The following is a 25,956-nucleotide window of genomic DNA, read 5'->3' as shown; positions in this document are numbered from 1 at the left end:
CAGTCAAATTGACACACACAACCAACCAATATATGCACAACCATCAGAGACAAACTTAGGCAATGCCAGTAGTCAAGATAAATGAAGCATAAAGAACAAAAATTTTATAGCAGAATTATGTATGAAGGCTTATGAATTGCATGGCTTAGGACTCTTCCAAACACAGAGGGGCCATCAAGACAACACCCAGGCATCCAAGAGGACACATTTAAGTATGCCGAATAACTTTGTTTATTGTATAGGTTTCATGTGTGCAGGCACCTTGACCCATGTATGGAGGTCCAAGGACAACTTTCGGGAGTCACTTCCCTCCTTCTACCACAAGGGTTGGGAGGATCGAACTTAGGTTCTCAGCCTTAGCAGCAAGCACTTTCAACTTCTGAGATGTCTCACGGGCGACAAATAGACTTTATTTAACAAATTATTATTCTTATTTATAGCTTTAAAAACCTAGACATGTTATGTGTGGGCTTCCATCGATGCTTTTATTAGAGTCTCAAGAGTATAAAGCCCGGACCTGATAAAGACAGAAAGATAATAAAAATATTATTCACATTGGTATGTAAATGTAGGAGCAACCCAGTGAAGCAGTGACCTTCTGTTGTTGCTTTAGCAAAATACCACAGACTCAATAGCTTGTAACCACACAAGACATTTTGTTTCCTCAGCCATTATGTGCTTCTGTTTGTAGACAATAAAATCTGAATTATGCACCTCTCTGACTTCTAGAAGCATTTACTTTCAATGTCGTCTGGGATTCATTATGTTTAAATAACCTTATTTAGAAGAAATAAAAAAGTAGAGTATATAGAACATAGTTGAGTTATATGATATTTGTTCTTTTTTTCTTTTTGTTTTTTGTGTTTTTTCTTTTTCTTTTTTTGTTATTCATTCTTGAATCAAGGAAATAATTTTTGTGAGAAGAAAAATGTTAGACACTGTAAATAAAGCAAAGCAAAACAAAAATAAAAGCCAATATAGCCCATATTTAGAAAGTATTTCAGCATGTCATTTTCTTATAACTGGTTCCAGTCTCTTTGTCTTATTAATACTCGTGTCCCAGTGACAGGGAGTTACTCCCTGCTTCCTAATGGACCCAAGACAGACGCTAGACCAAAGACTCACTGGCATATTCCAGAATGTTTCTTTTCTCTTTCTGCGGTAGCAATGTTTGATATCTTTCTTTCCCCAATCCTGTCATGTGGAAAACTGAAATTTCAACAATCATAAAATATTTTATTGCAGTATGGTTATTTAATACATGTGGCTGGGATCTGTGTATGGTTTGTCGCACCAGATTCATGGGGGGCAAACCCTTTAAGGGGTGGGGTCTAGTGAGAGGTGGTTAGATTGACTCTTGGAAAATATTAACAGGTCAGAGAGGACAGTTAGGTTCTGTGGTACTAGAATGGTTACCGCAGTTCAGCTTTTCAACTGTTCTCTTCTTTTTCCCCCTTTCTGGCCGCATGACCTCTCTTTCGTATGCTACTGGCTTTGAGGCTCTCAAAACAAGTTAAACTTCATGCCATGTTTTGGGACCTTCAGAACTGTAAGCTAAACTAATATCCCTTCTTCCAAAAGGATTTACCAAGACATTCTTACTCACAAGATGGATGCACCAGGAGATGCTAGTATTAAGAAAATGACTTCCCAATGATAACCAAACTACATTCTATAGAGACACAGTAGTTAGGTATAGAGTAAGGGACTGGGAAGGACAGATCTCTCCAGGAAATGGAAATAGAATACATAGTTATGGATGGATATGGAGGGCTGGAAATGGAAAATCAAGTAGGGAGTGGAAGGGAATTGGGAGATGAAGGGGAAATGTATAGAGAGAGACAGGTAAAATTAAGGACTATTTGAGAGTTAGTATGGAAACCTAAGATAGTAGAAGAAGCTTCCTAAAATATATGCATATGTGAAGGTGATCTAAATGAAATTGCCAAATAACAGGTGAGACAGCCCCCACTGGCCATCTCTTGTCACAAAATGAAGCTTTCAGTACAGGGATTAGGTTACATCTAACAGAGTTGTTGGCCAAGGGGCCCTATGGGACCTCCCCCCAAACAAACCAAGCTATTGCCAAGCCTCTAGGTTGCTCTCTACAAACTGACAGCAAAGACCAGTTGCTGAAGACAGCACTTACACAACTCACTGAACATGGGGAACTCTAGCTGGTGTTAACACAGAACCTTCACCACTGCGTGCTAGCATTTTTGGTACAGGAAGGTACTCTGCACGCTACCATATGAGAAATATAAACACCAAACCAGCCACAAATCTTTTGATCTACAATAGTGTCCTGCCTGCAAGATATTCTGGTGCAATCGTGGCACACTGTGGGAATAACCAGCCAATATCTGATTTGACTTAAGGCCCACTGGCCCACTCCATGAGATGGAACCCATACCCGACATTGCTTGGGTGACCAAGGACCTAAGACTAGACAGTCCAGGGACATAGGGTAAAACTAAATACTACTTCTCTAAAAAAAAAAAAAAAAAAAACAAAACAAGAGAAAAGAAAAAGAAAAACCTTCTCCTCAGGGCTCAGGGAACCCTGCAAAAGAGGTGGTGGAAAGAGTGTAAGAGCCAGTCATGATGGAGGACACCAAGGAACAGGGACCTCCAAATCTAAATCAACATGATTGACACACTCACACACTCACAGAGACGGAGGCGGCATACACAGGTCTGGTTCAGGGCCCTAGAGCTGAAATGAGAAATGGATACCCCCATTCTAATCCAGAAGCTAACTCCAACTGATAACCACTTACAAATGAAAATTTAGATTTCTCTAAGTGAGTCCCACTGAGGAAACAAAGTACCCTTAAGAGTAGGTTAGGCTACAAGCTCAGCCATAGATGGCCAATGGAAAAGGAACTCAATGGCATTTTTGAAGGTTCTTTGTTTCATAATGTCATGACAAGGGTTTCCTTTAGTTTCTTTTGAAAAAAATTTATCTTGCTATGTATATGTATATAAATTTTCCACTCTTTCTACCCTGCAGGGGTATTTTGTGTGTATATATTATGGTTTCCAGTTTAGTGTTTTTATGGGATTCCTGAGTGTGTGAATGCGTGGGTCTCTGTGCCTAGATTTGTTTCTCATGCCTTTTTTTTTTGGTTCTTTTCCTTCTTTTTTCTTAATTTATCCTATTCTTACATGTTAGTTTTTGTTTTGTCTTATGCTATATCTTATTATTATCCTTTAGGAACCTGTTTGTTTTCCAATGAGAGCTAGAAAGGGAGTGGATCTGGGTGGAAGGAGGTGGGAAGGAACTGGGAAAAGTGGAGAGAGGGGAAACCATAATTGGAATGTATTATGTGAGAAAAAAAATCTACTGTCAATATAAAGAAAAAAAGCAAAACAGAAAGTGACTTCTCTGCCTAAATACGGCCTGAACAAGAAAGAGGGAAGACCCAGAAGGCCTCGACTGTAGACACAAAACTACAGACCACTAAGGAATGCTGAGAGAGGGAGAAATAGTCTTCCCCAGGGAAGCGCACAGCAACTGGTTTTCCAATACCAAATGATCATCCCTGAAAATATACATACCGGTACCATTATGTGGACGGAGCAGGTTATACCTATGTATTTACAAATATATACAAATATTATATATAAACTATTTATTATGTTTATGCACACATATATGTAACAACAAGTAAAAGAGGCTGTGAATTTGAAAGAAAGGGAGGGGCTCTATGGGAGGGGCTAAAGCAGTGGTTCTCAACCTCTGGGTCCTTTCATAGGGGTTGCCTAAAACCATTGGAAAAACACAGATATTTACATTATGATTCATAACAGTAGCAAAATTACAGTTATGGAGTAGCAATGAAAATAATCTTATGGTTGGGGACCATCCCAACATGAGGAACTTTATTAAAGGTCACAGCACCAGGAAGGTTGAGAACCCCTGGGTTAGAGGGAAGATGAGAATGATTCAACTATATTATACTCTCAAAAATTAAAACTAATATATAATAAAAAAGGGACTTCCATCTGAAGATGGAGGCCTGGCTGCTTGTGCCATGCTGCTGGCATTCTTAATTTGCAGAACCAAGGACTACAGGTCAACCATGGTTCTACCACAGTCCATGTTCATTTTCACCAAAGTTGCTCCATCATAATCAGGGGCTCAGTTAGAATTGTTTTGTTTACTCCCAGGACAAAATCGTTAGAAGCAGGAGATTATTTCTCATGGGCTTAGTTGCTGTATTATGTTCGGCCAAGTAAAATATAGAACACTAAGTCTAAAATGATCTTATCTACTTCCTTTTCTTGATAGGGAACATTCAAAATCTAAACATTTTCAACAGTCCCATAATCCTTACTTCTTCTTTTCCCAAGCTGAGATAATCATAAGAGTATTTTTAATAAAACTCCCCTACACAAACTTTCAAAGCATATTAAATCAGCCCAAAATTATCTCCAATACTGTATGTCAAACTAACAGTGAATTGAAGCATGTGATGAAGATCAAAAGTAGAAAAATTGTCACAGAAAAGTAACTTAGATATTAACGCTTTTTTTTTTAAGGAAAAACCATGTTAATGTAGAACTCTGGGCTTGTAAAGTTCTGATATTTCACTTATGAAATGCCTGAGCCTTTGTGGTTATTTAATACTAACAACTGATAGAAATGACCAAACCAGATGCATATTGTAACAGACCACACTGAAGAAGGCTGTGGTGGAGGAGCACAGCGGCCAAAGGCAAGGATCCTTGAGGATCTGTTTGTTTAGAGTTTAACTGTGGTCTAAAAACTAAAGACACAGATTTCGTCTTTCAGAAAACAAATTTTGAATATGTAACTTCATCTCCTTTTTTCTAATGTAGCACAAGGGAGACTGGATGAAATGGTCAGGTTCAGGGGACTTGCTGAAGAAACAATGCTGTGAGAGTGGGGGACAGTGAAGAATCAAGGAGAGGGACATCTGTGTGGTAGCAGGCGAAGACCTTTAGACTAGTAGACAAGTTGGACATGATAGCAGTAATAAAATCTGCTAGTTGGTAAGAGAGCTGTCCAGGTAATGATGAATTGCCTGGGTAAGGTCCACAAGAGGAAAGGAAGGAAAAGGAAGGAACGAAGGAACGAAAGAACGAAGAATAAAAGAAAGATGTATAAGCTGGACTTGATAACGTTTTACACTGGTGGTGTTTGCTGATTAAAACATTAACGGTGCTCCCATCAGCCCTTTGAATGGGGAAGAGTAGGATGAAATGGGGGCTGAGTGGACAAGAAAACCACTCTTCACCTAGACTTAGTTCTTGCTTTGAGTCACAGGATGTCACCCTCTACTCCTAGTCTTAGTTCAGAATGAAGATGCTATGTTCACCGATTCCTAGAAGTACATGAAAATCACTTCCAGAAGACGATAAAAATCACACAGGGGCTCAAATTTCCTATAATTTAAAAGTACAAACAGTGCCAGACACTTGAAACAAGTCTCCACTGGAAGAATCATACAGATAAGAATGGTTTTTTTTTTTTTTTTTGGTTTTTCGAGACAGGGTTTCTCTGTGGTTTTTGGAGCCTGTCCTGGAACTAGCTCTTGTAGACCAGGCTGGTCTCGAACTCACAGAGATCCGCCTGCCTCTGCCTCCCGAGTGCTGGGATTAAAGGTGTGCGCCACCACCGCCCGGCGATAAGAATGTTTTTGACATAGTTTCTCTGTATCCCTGACACTCACTGTATAGACCAGCCTGGCCTTGAAATCACAGAGATCCTTCTGCCTCTGCCTCTTCCTCTTGAGTGCTAAGATTAAAGGCATGCACCATCACCAACCAGCATGACACATATCAAAAAGGAACCAGATAGACATTCTAGAAAAGACAAACAGTTAAGTGATTGTAAATGGTGACTTTTCTCCATCTCACCCAGCCCCACTGGACCTGTTCTCTCCATCCTTCGGTCCCCACAGCCACTTAGAAGACAACCACTCAGAGGCTTAATATTAATTGTAATTGTTTGGACAATGGATTAGGCTATTACTGGCTAGCTCTCACTTGTAAATTAACCTGTTTTTACTGATCTGATTATTATTACATGGCCATGGCTTACCAGTGATGCCCTGGCATCTTACACCTTAGGCTGATACATGCATCTTCCTGTCTCAGTCTTCTTTCTCTCTCTAACACTGCTTGGATTTTCTGCCTAGTTCCTTTCTGCTCAGCCATTTGCCGAAATAGCTTTATTCATCAACCAGTGAGAGAAGCACATATTCACAGCATTTGGAAGGACATCCTACATCAAGTGACAGAGGTGAAGTTTGCCATTAGCCGTACAGTTTAACAGCTACCTCAAAAGGGAAACTCGTGATTTTCTTTTTTCTTTTTTTTCCATTCAACAATTTACACTTCCTCCGCTCCTCCCAATCCCCTCCCACTCCCCCACTCCCGCTCTTCCCTCCCCCTTGCTGCTTGAGAGAGGGCAGGGAACCCTGCCCTGTGGGAAGTCCAAGACTCTCCCCCAACCACATCCAGGCCTAGGGAGCTGTGCATCCATATAGGCTAGGGACCCCAAAAGCCAGAACATGCCGTAAAAACAAGTCCCAGTACCTTTATCAATGGCTTCTCAGTCAGCCCCCATTGTCAGCCACAGAGAGTCGGGTTTGATCACATGCTCATTCAGTCCCAGTCCAGCTGGATTTGGTGAGCTCCCATTAGAACAGGCACACAGTCTCAGTTGGTGGACCAAACCCTCGAGGTCCTGACTTCCTTGCTCGTCTTCTCCCTCCTTCTACCCCTGGGAGCTCAGTCCGTTGATCTGATGAGGGTCTCTGTCTCTATCTCCATCCGTCGCCGGAAGAAGATTCTATGGTGATATTCGAGATAATCATCAGTGTGATAGTGGGGCAAGGCCAGTTCAGGCACCCTCTCCTCTGCTGACCAAGGACCTAGCTGGGGACATCCCCGTGGAAACCTGGGATACCCCCTAGAGCCAAGTCTCTTGCCAACCTTAAAATGGTTCCCTTAATGTAGAAGCTGCTTCGTCTTCCCTGCTCCTATATTTGCCCTTCCTCTATCTCCACCCTCCCACTCCCCCAAGCTCTTGCCAGTCTTTCCCTTCTCCCTTCCCTCTCCCCCTCTCCCCTTCCCCCAACCTCACCCCCACTCCTACCCCCCCCCCCCCATGCTCCCAACTTTTGCTGGGCAATCTTGTTTGCTTCCAATTTCCAGGTGGATCTATTTATGTTTTTCTTTGGGTTCACCTTGTTATTTTGCTTCTCTGGGCTTGTGAACTATAGGCTTAATGTCCTTAGTTTATGGCTAGAGTCCACTAATGAGTAAGTCCATACCATATTCATCTTGATTTACTTAGTCTACATTCAACACATTGAGTTCTGACTGTTTAAAACTCACCTATTCACTGAAAACGATATACAATTATAAAATACAGCATGGTTAGTTCTATATAATTTGAAGACAACATTCTTAAGCCATTGGGAGACTAAACCCATAATAATTCAACTGAACATTTATCATTCCCCCCATAATAATTCAACTGAACATTTATCATTCCCTTGAGAAATCTTGAGTTAATGAAATGTGAATGAATTTCAGAAAAGTATTAGCTTTTGTGACTGCTGTGGTTTTCATGTTTTGTATTATTTTACTAGAAGGCCACAAGGAGTTCATTTATTTATTAACTGAACTCTATCTAAGGCATTTAAGATAATCACACTTGGAATATTCTCTTCCAACTTTTCTGCCTTAGACATTCGTGATGGTCAGATGATCATTGTCTGAATTTAGAATATTTTGCCACATTGTTAGTTTTTAGTCAAGATCTGTGACAGCGATTTTCAACATTTTATTTTTGATGTACGTGTGGGGGTTGACTTCTGTATTTTTCTGGACTTCCCAATTGCCACCCATAAGAAAAAACTGCCCTAGATAGGAAATATCTTAATGCAGAAAATGCTTCAAGATTGCATTTTCAACAAGATTTCTTTGGCTTCTGGGGCGAGACATAAATACAGTTGGTAACACAGAAAAGCACTGTGTCTGAGCACAGAATTGGATCTGATTCTTTTCCAGTATTTATCCTTATGCAAAATACACTGCCATTGTGCCATGTGACCTTTTAAATGACATGTCTTCTGACTATGGCACCCACACTATCCATTAGGCAACCAGTTGTAATGGGGGTTTTTTTGTTGTTGTAATTTTTTTTTTTGAGACAAGGTCTTTCTATGTAGTCCTGGAAGTCCTGGAGCTTGCTATGTAGACCAGGCTGGCCTCAAACTTATGGAGATCTACTTGCTTCTGCCTGCTTCTGCTTTCTGAATTCTGGGGTTAAGCATTAGTTTTGGTTTCACAAAATTGCAGCAAGCAGCAAAAAGCAATATTAATATAAAGTAAATTACAGCTCATGGTTTATTTATTAAACAATCACACAACAACAACAACAGCAACAAAAATGCAATGAAATAAGAAGTGTGTGAAACTGAAAGAGAAAAAAAAAACACCAGATGACTACTTCCTGGAAGATGTATGGAAGACAATATAGACCATTAGAAATGGATTAGAAAATGAAAGTCTAACTTAATAGTACCCAACTATGAAGGAAGCTTTCTGGAGTCTTATTCCTGCTTCCATCACAAGTCATCTGTGTGTCTTTGGAAAATCTACCTAGTCCTTTTGCTAAGAAGGAACAATGTAAGGTGGGAATAATAAAGGTTGTGTAGAGAATTTTGCATACGGTTGTGTAGAGAATTGAGCAGGGTAATATTTGTGAAGTGTTTAGGGCTCGACTTAGGTTGTTAAGTGTAGGGCTTAGAAAGTGTTCTTTACCATAGATATGACTTGTGAGATCTAGAATTGATTCTTTGCAACAAATAAAACATCACTACAGTTTCTTTATGTATACAAAGCGTGTGAACATACTAACCACTGCACACGGTGCTCACTTGTTTGATAGTGTATGTACTTCGTTTTCAGACGTCCTTGTCTAATTTTTCTGTACACTTTGTAAAATTATTGCAAAATGGTTAGCTCTTACATGACACACACATTTAGTTGGAAAATTATAACAAGATGGTTAGCTCTTACACGACACACACATATCATTTTCTGAAGGTTGTTTTTCTGTTGATGACATAGTGTAAGTAGAAGTGAAAATTTTCAAGGTAAATATCAACAGCATGATAGGATGTGAAAGGAGAAGCATGCAGTGTATGGGCTGCATCCCTGTTTTCAGTGTCAGGGACTGACCGTGCTGGGCAAGCACTCAGCCTCTGAGCTACACCCCAGCCCTTTGAGGGTGAGAAATACTCCTGAGCAGATGTTTACTTGAAAGGCATTTGTAGACAGATAGGTAATTTTTGAGCAAACCAAAGGTTCAAGTTTTTGGTTGTCATGGCTTACAGGGGCTCTAACTTACTGAGGGCTGCTGAACTAAGCTTTTGGCTACCACATCATGGATCTATACCATCCCGTCTGCTTTGTTTTGTTTTTTAAATCGACATGACACCATTCTGGTTTTTATGTTTTGCTTTCTTTTTTTCCTCAAATTCCCTGGTTCTTAATAGAAATGTCCTCTAGAAGAAGACAGTTGGAGGGTTTGCATTTCTGCTTGAGCAGTTTCTTCCTCTTGATGCTTTCTCATTTTTCTGTTCTGTTTCCGAAAAGCACATGCAGGAAGAAACTAGTGCCGGAGATTTTTCAGAGAGAAGCCTTTACAAGATGCACACACACTTCTCTTATTATGGGGGTTCTCATTGCACATCTTCAGTGGGTGATGATTAACTCCTGGTGCCTTAGTTTAAATGCTTGTTTTTTAAAATTTATTTTTAATTAAAAATTTTCACCTCCTCCCCTCCTCCCATTTCCCTTCCCCTCCTACCGTCCCCCCCCCCTTCCAGTCCAAATGCTTGTTCTTAAGAAGAGAAGGTGGACATTGAGAATGTTGGGGTGTGGGGCTTTAGGGTAGATTATGTGAGGGGGTGATGAGAGAAAAACCCCACTCTATCTTCTATTTTGTGAGTTGTGTGCTGTGGCAACAACCGACTCGACTCTTACACATCTGGTTAAAGACTGTGGTTTGTTCTCAGATGAGCACCCAGGGAGCGTGCCTGTGAAAGTCACACCTGAAATCTCAGACTGGGGGTGGGGGCCTAGTTTGAAGACCTCACAGGCAGCAATGCTCAGTTCAGCTCAGCCACCAGGTCTCCTTAGACTTTGGCAGGTCTCTTGAGCTTGGTTTTGATATTAGCATCGGGCAGGCATTAAAATAAATGACAAGTAATTTCATTTGTTTTTGAGGCTGGGAATGTGACTCAGCTTATGCTATGCTTGCCTAGCATGCAAGAAGCCCTGGGTTCCATTGCCAGTATACCAGGTGTGGTAGGGCATGTCACAGTACAATCTCAGTCATGGGGTGGTGAAGACAGGACGATCAGGGGTTCAAGGTCATTCTCAGATACACAGAAAGTTTGAATCCATCGCATCTCAAAAATAAATGATAAAGAGAATAAAATTAAATAAAAGCAAAATGAAACAATGTGTGCTCTCTCTCTCATTCTTGTATGTGTGTGTGTGTATACATGACATGGTGCTTTTATGAAGGACAAGGATTACTGTGGAGTTGGTTCTGTTCTCTCTCTCTCTCCCCCTCCCCCCTCTCCTTTTATGTAGTTTCTGGGGATTGTAATTAGGTCTTTAGTTTTGTAAGGTGTAGGAGGAGAGACAGAGGCCACTAGTTGGTTTTTGCCCCCCCCCCCGGTAGCTTAGACCCGAAATAATAACACAGAAACTGTATTAATTAAATACAGTTTAATTGGCCCATTAGCTCTAACTTCTTATTGGCTAACTCTTACATCTTAATTTAACCCATTTTTATTAATCTGTGTATTGTGATGAGACAGTGGCTTACCGGCTAAAGTTTTTAGCATTTGTCTCTGGTGGCTCCATCACTTCTGTCTGACTCTGCCCTTCTTTCTCCCAACATTTAGCCTAGCTTTCCCTGCCTTCCTAAGTTCTGCCTTGCTATAGACCCAAAGTAGTTTCTCTATTCATTAATGGTAATCATAGCACACAGAGGGAAATCCCACATCAGTACGGACAACACCTTTACCCACTAAGCCATTTTTACTGCCCTGATCATGAAGAATTTTTGGTGGCAGTAAAAACAGCTCACGTCATTACAATACCAATTGGGAAAAAGAATGCAGTCATGACTAAGGAAATTAAAATTAGCTGGTCTCACTGACATCGCCTGGCAGAGAACTTAAACCTACTTCTGTTCTGTTGTCAGAACCTCCAGGACTAACAGCTTCGTGTGATGGAAAAATGACATCACGATTTAAATGACATTTCTTCGATTTTTCTTTTCAGATATCTGATGAATCATTGAACAGAAGGACAGCTACTCTTCCCTCACTGTCATAGCTCACGTCTTCAAGCCTTTTTTGCTCTTAAGGATCTCATCTCATGATGTGAATCAGATTGATTCACTGAGAAAGCTTGAGAGGGGGGAGGGGAGAATATACATAGTTTAATGTTTGGTGAGAGGGAAGAGGGAACTGCTAACTTTGAAAAAAAAATGCATGTTGTTTTATCTTTTTTCCTGTTTGCACTGTTTTCTTCCCCTTCCTGAGCACTTTGTCGTGGGGTAGGAAATTCTTACCACAGCCACAGAAATTTTTTTTTTGTCTTTCTTCCTCTCAACTGTAATCTAAGCGCACATTAACTAGCAACATTACACCAAATTTTTTCTGGAAAGTCAGAATCTCAGATGTGTGACAAATGAAAGATGATTATCTGTGCTTACACTAACCTTTCTCTCCCAAAGTCAGGGAGTAGGGAGATTCAGTGTTAAAACTCCAACAGAGACTCGCGGCTGAATGTCCACTGATCTGACAAATGGACTGTGGACATAATTCAGTTTTGGGGTCTTCACACAGAGAGACAGTGCTGGATTCCCTGAGCAAATCAATCACAGAGGATCCTTCTAAGAGAGGCAGAAGGGTCACAGTCAGGGCATCAGGTTTGACAGCAGAGCAAAAGCCAGAATGATGTTTCCACAGGCCAGAGAGCGGAGATGTCGTCTAGCTTCTGGGAAAGACTGGGTGCCCAGAAGTGAAGCCCTGGCCATGCCTTGAGTTTAGCCCCTTATAGCCATCTAGACTCTGACTCCTAGGCACTGAATTTGTGTTGTGTTAAGCCACCAATTTTGGGATTGCTAGAGTAATATCAGAAAAGTGGCACGCTTTCGATTCTCCAGTGTTATATATGGACCTCCAGACTAGATTGCAATTTCACCCAAGCATTTCCAAGGAGAAATATATATTCTACATTAAAAGACTGGAAAAGGCTGTGCACTTTTTTTTTTTCGTATTGGAGAATTTCCCTGAAGTTAACTGTGATTGGAACATTTACAAGTGTAGGCTCCAAATAGGTCAATATCCCATGTCTGTTTTGAATGGATAAATCCATCTGTCTCAGGCATGTTCAGAGCCGTATTGTACAGTTTATCTGTGAGCAGCAGGATAGGAGAACCAATGAGCTGGAAGATAACTCACTCTGCTTCCTCTGCAAAGCGTTGCACAGGAAACCTACTGCTGTGTCAAGTCCCAAAGAAGTTTCTTCTCTTCCAGCTTACTAATCAGACTGCAGCACGTCGTCCACGGAAAGGGCAGGGAGGAAAGGAGAGCTCGCTGCTGATGCTCAAGAGGTGCTACCACACAGAAGCCAACGTGCGAGCAGAGGGAGCCTGGCCATGGTCACTACTGCTCTCCTACCTGTGAGGAGAGAAAGTACCGAGTGAGCAGCAGAGACCAGAAACCAGAAATGCCCTGCTTTTGGAGAACTTCTGACCTAGCGGCACTCTTGATATGGGGGGTCTTTGTGGCTGGTGAGTCTGAATTTCCTTTGGGAGAAGAACTAGGGGTGAGAGACCTGCTGCGTGCTGCTTTTGAGCCTTGCCCTTTTTGCAAGGCAGTGCAAGCCAATTGCTGTTGTAGAGATGGGGGGGGGGGTTCCTCTAGATGTGAGGCATCTCATCACCCCTCCTTTCTGCTTTGCCATATTTATTTTGTTTTGTGTTCTACAATATATGCATGGCTATAATTTCCTCCACTGTCATGTCATCTCCCCTCCCCTTTGAGGACAAGGGAGAATAAATTAAACACATATTCATAGCAAGCGAAGTGACATGGGTTCTCTGTATTTTCTCCCTCTTGGAGAAAAATTAAAATGACTGTCGTCTCCCATATCTCACCTAGGTCTTTCTTGCCAACAGTGTAAGTCGGGAATACTTGTTTTTTTTTTTCTATTACTTTCTGTGACTGTGGGATTTACTCATAGAGTTACGCTGGTATATCGGTGATGTATGTCTGTATTTATCTTGAAGATGTGTGGGCTACGGGAGACACTTTCTGAATCAGAAGGTGCCCTCCTCGGTGTCTGCATTCTTGTAGGAGGTGAATAGAATTTGGGGCTACTGTGGGGGTGTCCTGGTTTCACTATAGAAGCTAGGTGGGAGTTAGTGTGGGAGGGCATTTTCATGTTTCACTTTTAGTGGATGGAGAAGCTGCAAAGGAACAACGCACTTAGTTCTAAATTTTTATAGTTCAGCGATTTAAAGGAGAAATGGTATTTTTTCTCTCATCAGAATTCCTTTAAAATCTTTTCTATCTCTCAGAAAAAGATTATCTCATGATAACCTTGTTTGTGAGCACACGTAAAATAGCTCTGTTCTACCACCGCACCTCTCTGCTGAGATTTTTCTTTTTTTACATGTCTTTTCTCTTTGATGTGCGTAGCAACCCAGTGAGGTAGGCATGGAAGACAGCTCCAACTTACAAAGCTAGAGCTTGAGGCTTAGAGAATCGAAGTGGTTTGTCCGTGGTTCTAAAAAGGACATTATGAAACACTTGAGTGAGCCGTTTGCCCGGTAGGCTTTTCACTGCCCGAACCACCCTCTGTAGCACTGCTAGACAGTGCTAAGCTAATATTGGGCTAGAAGCTAAATGGGAAAGGAAAGATCTGCATCTTTCAGTAGCTGAGCTTCTCTAGAGAGCTCCTGAATACCGTGCAGGATGAATTTGACAGGGAAAGCCAGGCAGACAAGGAGCTGTTTGTGTCCTGTTGCATATTAACTTAGCGAAGCAGACAGAAAAGCAACAAAATGGAAATGCTAACAGATAATTTGAACTTTAAAGGCGTAGAGGTTAATTTTTAAGGCTGCATCTGAACACAAGTTGGAGACGCTGTGTTCATCAAATCTCCGAAGTCCTTGCTGGCATCATAAAGTCATCGAGTGTCTAGAACGCAAATAAGCAAAGGACTTTATACACACAATCTGCACGCTAAGTTCACCGAGAAACCATTTAGGATGGGGAGCTGAAAACCAACCAGGGTCACAACTTTATGGCTTTGTTACTGGTGCTGCAGACAGGAGTAGAGGAAGGGTGGCAGGGTAGAGGACAGGATGCTTTTGTTTTGCCTGTTTACTGTAAACTGTAAACTATGTGGTATTTATCTAATGAAATAGTCAAGGGAGAAGTTAAGAAGAAGCTAAACTCCCCATCTCATGCATGGCTGCTTGTCCTCCACTTTCACGGACCATACCATTTCTGTCTACTTACTTTTGCCCCACTGTCTTCTGAGTTTCCCTATGTTCAAATTATAGTTTCATGTTCTGACCGAAATCATTACACCTTTTATTGAAGTTACTGGTTTTACTAAGGTAAGTCAAAAAAAGAGTGAGAGAGAAAAAAAAAGAAAAAAAAGAAGAAAGGAACCAACTCTCCAGTGTTTTTTATTTTTTTCTTTTCATAATTCTTACTTCATCTTCCACTAGGGGGCAGGCAGTGACAGGAGGAGACAATCAGCTCTCAGCTCTAAAGAGATTAAAAGCAACATCAGAAAAGCAGTGAATTGTCCTCACTAACTTCAGTCCTATCTTCCTTTTTTAATTTTGTGTCTGTTGTAAATTTGTCTATTAGCTTAATATACAGGTGTGTTTCTCTCTGGGGCTTCATGCTCAATATTCTGGTAAATAAAAATCCTAAGAGTGCTCTCTTTTTTCCTCTCTCTCCTCCCTCCCTCTTTCTCTCCCTCTCTCCCTCTCTCTCTCCCCCTTCCCTCCTCTCTCTTCCCCTCCCTCCCTCTATCTCCCTCTCTTTCTCTCTCGCTCTCTCTCCCTCCCTCTTTCTCTACCCCCCCCCCCCCCGTGCATGTGTAAAGTGTGAAAGAATGCCAACTAAACATTTCCAGCAATCTAAATGAGGGAGACAAAAATAAAATTAAATCTTCAAGGAACATTTAAAATCAGAAAATATTAAAGTAAAAACGGGGAACGGTAAAACCATAGGGTGTTGACAGCGTTACAGAGGATCTGGTCTTGAGTTTGGCCTTGACTGAGCTTTGGATAGATAGGGTAAGTCAGAGAAGGAAATTGGGAGGAAGGATGTGTAACAGGAACAAAGGCCAGGAGGTTTTGTGAGACGATGGTCTCTAACTTGCAGGAACAGTGTATCATACAATAATAAGAAATAAAACTGCATTTCAAGGGATTCTAATGGAAAATTGGTTATCTGGATATTGTACAGTTAACAGTGAGGTCGTCTATTAGCTTGTAAAAAGAAACAATGTTCTAAGGCAGTAATTTTGGAGGATAATGTGACAGTAGCATCCTGTTGTTTGGCAGTGGCAATTAGTAAAGTCTTCCCTTTGAAGCAGAAAGAGGGGGCTTCTTAGCAGGGGTTCCTACAATAGGAGTTCCATGCTATTATATTGGTGCCTGAGAAGGGAATCGTAGAGGAAGGACATGATGCTGGACATTCCTATCCATACTGGGGAGTATAAGGAAACCCAGCATATTTGAAGCACGCTTGGAGCAGGTGTTTCTTCAAAGCCAATACAGAGATTCGAATGACAGAGGAAACACCAGAAATGCTTGCATTCAGGTCTGAGGAGCCAAATTATTTCTTTTCCTCTATAACAGAGAGCAAGATCTCATAAGAGATGGGAAAGAAGACAATATCATCAACAGATTATGTGCTTAGCCTTAGCTAGGAGAAAAGACATGCTCTGAGATTGAGAAATGGTTTGAAACAGACGTTAGCTACAGGGAGGCTGGCCAGCTCAGAATGGCTAGAAGAAGATGGGGATAAATGAAGGTCTCACTGTAGGTAAACTGCTTCTGAGTAAGACCATGGGAATTTCGGCTGATGATCTCCTGAACAAAATGATCCAGCAGTCATTTGGTCTTATATTGCGTCTGAAGAATTGGTCTATGCAGTCATTAAAAAGCGATGTGTGACAATGAGGTTTTGCCTCTTCTCCCATGTTGTCCCCAACTCCCATTTTCTAGCTCCTGACTGGGTCTAGGGAGCAGGACAGTGGGTGTTATGTGGGTTTTGATTGTGTGACGCTAATATTTCCTAAGAACTAATCACCATTCATCACTTGAAGAAATGATAAACATCACAGATATATGTAATTTTTATGAGAGTTGATTATAATCTACTCATTTCCCCCTAAGAACTGACATCATTTATGCATTAACACTAAACAAAGAATTTTAAGGTTTTCATACCTAGAATGTATATGCCTTGCATGTCTGGAAACTTCCATTCTGAAAACACAATCTTATTTGTGTTTAAGGAAAGTACCATAAAGAAGCTGCAGCGATGAGGTACACCTGGGAGTTTTGCTTATAGAGAAGTAATTTTCTTTAAGCATCTGTGAGGCTCCAAACTGTTGATAATGTGGGAGGTTTTCCTGGAGTCAGACTTAGATGCGATTAGGTGTATAGAACATTCCTCCATCTCTCCCCGGACACAGCAGGCAGGGGTGGTGGTACTACTGAGCTAGCTGGCCTTCGAGAGATTCCACACTGATCAGAATGCCTTTTACGCCCCCCCCCCATTCATTTGTTGGGTGGGCTGACCTGGGGAGGGCTTGATTTTGAGCAAGGAAGGCAAACCACCCTCTGAAGTCCCAAAAAACTTAGGGTTGTCTGCTGGCAGCGCTCTCGGCTGGGGCAAGGGGCTGTCCCTGAAGGGGATTCTGGGTGGCACATTCTAGATATGCACCGTACTTGCCACCTCCTATAGTCTTCATTCCTTCGTGAAATTCTGAGTCTCTATCTGGTCTTATTTCCACAACTAATATTATATCTTTAACTTTTATTTCACTTTTCTTTTGCTGTTGAAATGTTCTGTTTTCTTTTGTATGAAAAGAATTATTAACAATTTTATGTCTGAAACCTTTGTTTTACTTTCGTTATCAAAGCACGTTGTTTGCTGGAGATGTGTAGAGGTCTGGGTAGAGATCGATTCCCCTGCCCCCTTTTAGCACTGAAAAAGTCTCGTGAGAAGCCAGCCTGCCACTCACATAATTTCTCTAAATTTAATCTCCTATCTCATAGGGCTGTTTTCAACATTACATCCTTATTGCTGGGGTTTGCCACATTTAATCTGTCTAACTGTGGTATTTCATCGATAAGGGGTTACTTAATCTTTTTAGACAGTATTTCCCCACTTATGAAACAAGTAGGTATGACACTATTAAGAGATATAGACTTTTCAGAAGGGAAGGACTCAAGATGTCTCTATATTAAATTCTTTCATTTTATATGAGGACCAATAAAGACTAGCCGTGTTCCAGAAACTGCTGACCCTGTCCCCTCACCTTTCAGTGGATGAGCTGGCTTGGAACAGCTCTCCAGTACCAACAACAGAGGGGAAAGAGCCGCGGCAAGAGTGTGTGTATGCGACCTCTGGTTTCCGATGTGATGCGTTGGAAACGACAGTGACATTCAAGAGAGAAACAATAGTGACTAAAGGTTTGAGATCCCTGTTTAGGAAAAACAAGTCACAGCTGGAATGAGGCTTGATCATCTGGTCATTCAGTCAGTAAAGGGGATGTTCTGCCATGTGTCTGTCACTGTGCTTTGTACCGGGGATATTTGGTGAAGAAAGATGTGGAGGGGCTGGAGAGGTAGCTCAGTACCAGAGCATTGCTCTGTCAGGTATAAGGCTTTAAATTAAACCCGAGCACTTCAAAAAAGAAAGCTATAGATCATGTTCTCTGGGAGCTTAGAATCTGGCAGGGATTATTAAATAATAAAATAATTAAGCAACATAAAGAATGTAAGGAAAATACAGGGTGGCATAAAATGTAATTGGTGAGTCTAATCTTGCCGGAAGTGACAGAGAAGGTGAATGGCAGAGCTATCCAGGGAGAGCTCTGAGAGGAGCCCTCAGGCTGGTGGAACAGCCTGCGCCACACACAGAGAGAGCTGAGGTATGGTAGGGGTGAGCAAATCCACAGTGTGGAGGTTTAGCGGGAATTTTGGATGATGGGAGGGATAATGGCAGAAGCATTAGAGAAACAAGAGTAGGTGAAGACCCACGGAGGGTGTTGCATGTCTGAAACCTCATCATTTAGGTTGGTGGGGCAGGCGGTATGGCCAACCTAGGCTACCTAGTTAGACACTGTCTCAAAGGAGCAAACGAAGTCAACAAACGTTTTTAAAAAGAGGGGCAGCCGATGCTTGAGAGGAATACCCCACACCAAGGTGCTGGAGGACAAAGGTAGTTTGGTAGTTTACTGAGAGGGTCCTGAATAGGAGGCAAGGAGACAGAAAAGGAAATATATAGGTGTCATGGTGGAGGTGAAGAAAGGGGCTTCACAAGGAGAAAGTGACCATGTGTATTGTTAACTTAGAGAACAGAGAGAGGCAGCCCAAAGATTAGTAAGTATATTTAGGAGCAGTACTGTCCTGCAAATATGAGTCATAGTTAACTATGTGTGTATTCAAAAAGGTTGAGGCAAGAGAAGCTGCTAGTTTCTTTTTTTTGTTTGTTTTTGTTTGTTTTGAGACACGGTTTCTCTGTGTGGTCCTGGCTGTCCTGGAACTCACTCTATCGAACTTACAGAGATCCACCAACCTCTGCCTCCCAAGTGCTTGGATTAAAGGCCAGCACCACTACCACCCAGCATAGCAAGGGGAGGTTTTAAAGGTGGAAAGAGAAGGATTACACAGGATATCTTCAAGCTGTCATTGTTGGCTGCAAGGATTCATGCCATGAGTGGAGTCTGTCTGTATTTGCCCATTGTTGTTAGGTAAATGTCTTGCTTTCTGTGCAAGAAACCAGTGGCCTTTATCCCAAGTTCTACAGAGTCACGATAGCTCTTGTTACCACACAAGATCCCCGTCTGTCATGATCTTCTGGCTTTATTTAATTTACTCAATTTTTAAATCTTTAATACAAACTTTCCAATATAAAAACCCAGCCAAGCAACTCAGGTACACAAATACAGCTGAAGAGATAGAATTTGAATATAAAGGAGCCGGTGTCTTTCAAGATTGCAGTTTGAGTAGAAGGCGGGGGTGGGGGGTGGGGGGGTGGGGGGGTTGGGGGGATGGGTTGGGGGTGGGGGGTGGGGGGGCAGCCAGATTGCTGGTGCTGCTGGGGAAGTGAGTGGGAGGGAAGCAATGCTGAGAGCCCCAGCCACTCATTCTAGAAGTGAGGTAGCAAAGAAGGGAAAAGACTGTAGCAAGATGGGAAAACAGAATCTACCCCCTTTTACTTTTTAAATCTCTATCAACAGTGGTAAAACCGGGACAGTGCTAGGGATAAGGAAACCATCTGAGATAATGCCGTTGCTCAGTAGGAATGTCTTTCTGATCTGTGTGTTTGTGTGATTTTAAGGTACTTAGTAACTTCCTTTTTTCTTTTGACATTTTCTTACTTTACCGTGAAATGTCACTGCATGCCCAACTAACCCCTTTGCATGTTACAGGAACATTTACTTCTATGGCCCTTTCTAAGGTGTTGACAAAAAGTTGAAGTGGTAAATACATGGAGATTCCAAATGATTAAGTCTGGCTATTTTTATTCCCAAAGCAAACCTTAATTGGTCCCTTCTTAGAAGTTGCCCAGGGGCTGTTGTGATCTGGTACTTTTAAGTTGTGCCTTGAGGAATCAGGTGGTGGTGACACAAACCTTTAATCCCAGGAGTCAGGAGGCAGAGGCAGACAGATCTCCAAGTTCAAGGCCAGCTGGGTCTACAGAGGAAGTTCCAGGACAGCCAGGCTACACAGAGAAATCCTGTCTCAAAAAAAAAAAAAATCAAGCAGTCAAAACAATAACAATACAACAACAACAACAACAACAACAACAGATGTACCACACGGAGTCTTCTATGGTCCTAAACTTCTAGGGACACTCAGGCTTTCGAAGTTCCAGGCAGCTGTGTTTTCATGAACCTTTCCAGGTGTGTGTGGAAAGAGGCGGCGTTAAGAGCACTGCTGTAGGACTTTCTTAGTTTCTTTGCAGCTTGGGTTATCCCTGTGCCACAGCCAGAGGATCGTGGCTCATTCTGATGCACCCGTCTTGCAATGTGGACTTGAACCTCCCACTGGCAGGGCTTCATCCCTCCTAGCTTGCCCAGAGCTCTGCCAACTAAGGGACACTAAGCTACTTCACTGTTAGTAGCCTTAAACATCCTTATTACCTTATGTGTCTGCAATCATGACCCCTTAGGGCTTTTTGAAAGGAAACCACTTTGCTGTTTGCCTCATGCTCCTTCAGTACATCTAGAATCCTGCTTCCCCACTTAGCTGTCTTCGTTCTTTTAACCTCTACCTCTTTCCGTCTACAAGCACGCGGTGTCTCTCACTGTTTGTAAGACACTTCCTCTGTCTTCACACACCAGGTATTGCTCAATCTCTTTCCCACGTTTGTCATGAACAGGTAACAAAGTTACGGTCTCATGGCTTCCATCTCATCTAGGGCAGAATCCTTGAGAGTTTAAGCCTCCATTTTGTTGACTCAGTCGGCTCTGCTCTCTAGGCCCTTTCAGGCTGGCTTCCTCTTCAGCGTCTTTGCTAAGATGGCTTCCTCGTAAGTCCCAAGAGCCATCACGGACATTCTAATTGCCAAGTTGTAATCTTCTTACTTCAAGGTTTTCCCATTTGTGTCAGGAGATCTTATTTCTTCTGGACTTCTTGATACCATGCTTATTTCTGCTTTGCTGCACTTTCTGCCATGTTCACGGCCTCCAGTAGAACCCTAGGTATGCAGGTTTGAAAGGTCTGTGTTTGACCTTTACTCTAATTTCCATACCACAGGCAGACACTCGGCAGGTCACAGGCTTGGGCCCACACACAGTCACTCTTATTTTCAAACTCTAAATTAGCCTGTTCTTTAGTCTAGTGTCTAGAGTTGCTGGAAGGATGAGGCCCAACAATGTAACTAAAATTTTTGGCATGGTTTGTCTTCATGAACATTTAAAAATGGTTGTTTTATAGTTCTCCAAGAGTTTTCACATACATTGTTTCATGCCATTTAGTTAGCTTTCTATAGATTGACTTTTTTTTTTTTTTGATACAGCAAGATGGTTTTTTTTTTTTTTGTTTTTGTTTTTGTTTTGTTTTTGTTTTTCGAGACAGGGTTTCTCTGTGGTTTTGGAGCCTGTCCTGGAGCTAGCTCTTGTAGACCAGGCTGGCCTCGAACTCACAGAGATCCGCCTGCCTCTGCCTCCCGAGTGCTGGGATTAAAGGCGTGCGCCACCACCGCCCGGCTTTTATTAGCAGTTGGCACAAGTTGCTGACACAGGTAACTACTTTACTGTGGAATAAGATTTATTTTTTGCAATAATTATTGTTTGCTTTTGAAATTTTATCTACCCGCTGAATTGTTTAAATTCTTGTGTCTTAAGACTTGTTTTTGTAATTATTTTCTTCATTTTTTCATTTTACAAACTGTGTTTATTTGATCTCCGCACCCCATCTGATCAGTAGAATTGGAGTTGCTAGTCATGATAACTAAGATGCTGTTCAATCTTTTGTCAAAGTTTTTGACATCTTTTATCCAGTTTCTATTTATTCAGCGTTTCCATTTTTTTTTCCAAATTGGTTGTGTGTGTTCTGTATATTTTCTGAGGAAAACTGACCTTCGTTCATCATAAATGTGTGAACAATTTTTAGAATTTTGCCTGGCAATCTGTTAGTGATTTTTTTTCCATAAAAAGAATTTAAGTTCTGGAGTTAAATATTTCAGTATTATTATTTCTAGTTTCAGTTTTCTATGGTTAGTAAAGTTTCTGGCTAAAGTCAACGGTCACACTTTGTCTGGAACTTTCTTCCTGGTTCCAGTACTTAAACTCACACATCCCAGGAAGTCCCGCAGCTCCTGCAATGTATTACCTCACCATCGTCAGCTCTGTGCAAGACGAAAATCCCCAAACTACCCTTGTTTTTTTTTTTTCAGGGATTTTATTTATTTTATTTTTATATTTAAATATTTCCATTCTTTTTGTCTGAGGAGTGAGCTAGGAACCTGATATTATTTCTTTCACATGCCTAGTTGTCCCTCTTAATACCATCCACTAATAATGTAATGAATCACCCTTGCCTATAGGAGCTTAAGTGCCACTAATAACGTCAGGCATTCAGTTCCCACATGTGTAATTAAGCCACTGAGGTTCTCAGAAACCCATGTAAGACTACAGGGATAAGAAATGAAGACTTGATATATTGGTTGATATTCTGACTCAGATTTTGATGTCTCCCTTCCTCTCTCTTGATAGAACTTTGGGTTTCTGTCCAGAATTTTGTTACTTAACACCTACCTAGAGTGCTGTCTGCTACTAGGTTAGTATCTTCAATAAGAAAAGATAGTTTCATAAAGTCTAAGAATATGAAACAAAGTCCTAGGTCAATTGTGCCAGTTATGCTTAAAATATTAAAAATAGAGCATACAGATTTGTACTTTTTATTGATTTGCAATTATTTTAATTTTCATCTCTGTTAAATATATTATGTTGTGTACTGTAAGACATGCGTAGACATGAAGGGCTGGGTGCACACACCAAAGGCATGAATAAGTAAGAAGCAGAATGCTGGAGTCTCCCCCAACTCTGCCCAACAGCAGCCACTGTCTTCGGAGCTCATGATTCCCTTTGTAGAACAGCTGCTTACTTAATTGTCTATTCATCATCACATATATGTGCTTCTCTGAAGAATAATGAAGAATAATTGCTTTTTTGTATGTTGTGCCTAACAGGAATATTGAACTTTTTGTCTTATAATTGCTTTCAATCACTCAGTGCAAATGAACCATCTCAGTTTACTTGGAACTCTGTTTTTAAATTCTGGTTTAACCACTAAGATTTCTGCAGTTAAGGAAACTCGTTAGGGCCTATGAGAGCAAGCTCCCACTCATCATATATCCTTTTCAAGACCAAAACAAAACAAACAAAACAAAACAAAACAAAAACAAACCCAAAATTGACTATTTTTTAAAACTATTTCTGTTCTTTATGTTTAAGCTTTTTATTTATTTTCGTATCAAGGGTGAGAGTATTCCATGTTTAAATTTTTTCTATTTATGTGGTATATATGCATGCGTATATGCATGTGTGCTTTGTGTGTGTATGTGTATTTGTGTGCATGTCTGTGTGTATGTGTGTGCCTGTGTGTATGTGCATGGATGCTCTCATGCGTACGTGTGGTGTTCCTGGATCTTCAGGTTAGCTATCACAGTCTTCCACCAGTTTCCCTGCCATACAATGAAACTGCTGCATTAGAGTAGAATATAGTGAAGTCATTTGGATGATGAAAAATTAGTCTCATAACCTCTGGAAAACAGGCAATTCAATCACACATTTCAAAGAGTTTTCAATCTCATTTCATCTGTAACTCAAAAATACTTGGATGAACAACACTTTTCTAACCTATAGCTACAACATGCAGCTTGTGGAATGTAGAAAAACATCCACCAAGTCACAATTAAAGTTCCCACATTAACCTTTGCTGGAGCCAGGAGTTTTCCACACCAACGTGACCTTATTATTCCGTGGTTAGCAAAAATCACCTCGCAGTTGGGCTACATAAAGGTCTGCTAATACCGTCTGAATTTCTGAATCTCCTATGATGAAGATATGAATCATAAAGTTACATTCATTTTCAATAAAACCTTAAATTGGGCAGTGGTGGCGCATGTGTTTAATCCCAGCACTCATGAGACAGAGACAGGCAGATCTCTGAGTTTGAGACCAGCCTGGTGTATGTAGCAAGCTCCCGGCCAGTCAAAACTACATAGCTAGATCCTGCTTGAAAATACATGAATAAGTAAGATAAGATGAAACCTTGACACTTTAGGAGAAATGAATCCATGATTACAATGGATTTGCTACCTCAGCTTGCAAACTGGTTTTATATTCTTCTTATTCCTCACTTGTTAAACATAAACAATACTGTATGTATTTGTCACAGGGGAAAGCAATACACCATAATTCACCTCATTATATAAAACATTTAGAGGAATAGGAAGAGGTAAAACTCCCATGGCTTGTACTCTCTAGCAGTTAGAAATGGCTTCCTGCAAAGACTGCGCCTGAGTGCATTAGAATAGCGTTGAAGTACTGCATGTACTGGCTTTGTGGGAGCCTAGGCAGTTTGGATGCTCACCTTACTAGACCTGGATGGAGGTGGGTGATCCTTGGACTTCCCACAGGGCAGGGAACCCTGATTGCTCTTTGGGCTGACGAGGGAGGGGGACTTGATTGGGGGCGGGGAAGAGACAGAAATCTTTAATAAATAAATAAATAAAATAAAAAAATTACTTCTAACAACAACAACAAAAAGAATAGCGTCGAAGGACACTAACAGTCGAAAGGAAACAGCTATGAAGTTTGAGATGTAGGAATGACAAGTGATGACAGAAATGCTTTTAACTTGGTTCCCTTAGACGTTTTCACAGATTCTGATGTGTATTTTTTGTGCTAAATACCAACAAAGATGATAGATTCTGAAATTTATGATTTTATGATAAGCAGTAGGAATGAGTTTTACTTAGCATGGTTGGTGCCTGTGTAGAAATAGCTACAGAAACAAGGAAACAAAACCACCTTACACTTTTTTTTTTGCAGTGATATAGTTATCAATTCATAGCTTCATTAAAAAAAAAGCCTACTGTTTGGGCCTGATTTAAAACTTCTAGTATGAAGCTCATTTATTAGAATTTTAGTTGTAAGTTTGCATTTCCTCCAAAAGACCTGCAAATGAACGAAAAGGAAGAAACTCTTAGCTGTTATGTTCCTCATTTTCATGCATTAGTAATAATAAGTGACTATTAACAGCATTCGCTGCTGAATTGCGGCGCACACCATGCTCTGCTTGAGCTAATGAACCAGGACTGCTACTGCTGATATTTCAGAAATGCCTTCCTCCAGGGTTTTTTTTTTTTCTTGAGTGTGCACTCAAACGCAACATTTTGCAACAGTTGATAATTGTTTAATCTTGCAAAGAAGTCATGCGCTGCCTCTGAGAGCCCTTTGTCTGTCACTGAGGAAGCTGCTCCGGCTTTGCACAGTCATGCCTAAGCAATGTGTCCCGTGTGGGCGGGATTTGCTTGCTCAGGCATATGACAAAGATGATTTGGGAAAGGAAACTTCTGCTGCTCGAACTTACTAAGAAGTTTCGCTAACAGTAAAACCAAAACAGTAAAACGCATTCTCCTATGACGATTCTGACTTAGGTGGAAAAGTTTTCTTCCATTTAAATACTACTTCCATTGAGAATCAAGGTCTTTGTTACGTGCTTCTTTGTGTGGCTGCATGTGGCGATGGTACATGAGTTAACACTTGGTGTTTCTTTTTTTAAAAAACAATGTTTTATTTTTAAAATTTGCTTACAGAATATTGTCTCCAGACAGAATTTTTATACATATTTCATTTCGGTTTAATACCTGCTCTCCACATACTATTCCCTCCCCTGCTTTGTTCTATTGTCTTCCCTACCCCTCTCTTTAGAGTTAAAGCCGAGTCTGACTGACTTCTTCCTAGTTTCCTAGCCTTTTCCCATATCTACTCCCACCTGGACATACATTACATAGTCTGAGGTTAGGATCCATATATGGCATTTGGTGTTTTGACCCTGGGTTACCTTGCTTAATACATTTTTAGTTCCGCCCATTTTCCTGTT

The 25,956-nt window shown here is 41.1% G+C and overlaps 1 protein-coding gene across 1 annotated transcript in view; it reads left to right on the top strand.

Moving 5' to 3' along the window:
* Positions 1-12,668: 12,668 nt before the first annotated feature.
* Positions 12,669-25,956, top strand: part of LOC121461872 (cell surface glycoprotein CD200 receptor 1-like) — a 35,898-nt gene continuing 22,610 nt past the window's right edge. Inside the window, 2 exon segments of the mRNA XM_041673206.1 lie at positions 12,669-12,868; positions 16,638-16,653. Of these exon segments, the coding sequence (XP_041529140.1) occupies positions 12,801-12,868; positions 16,638-16,653 (84 nt within the window). The 5' untranslated portion in view covers positions 12,669-12,800.

The sequence above is a fragment of the Microtus oregoni genome, unplaced genomic scaffold, assembly GCF_018167655.1.
Source record: "Microtus oregoni isolate MIOR12 unplaced genomic scaffold, Mior012 000023F_ref0000262, whole genome shotgun sequence".
Lineage (NCBI taxonomy): Eukaryota > Metazoa > Chordata > Mammalia > Rodentia > Cricetidae > Microtus > Microtus oregoni.
The sequence above is the reverse complement of the archived record's forward strand: the minus strand, read 5'-3'. Positions and strand labels throughout refer to the sequence as shown.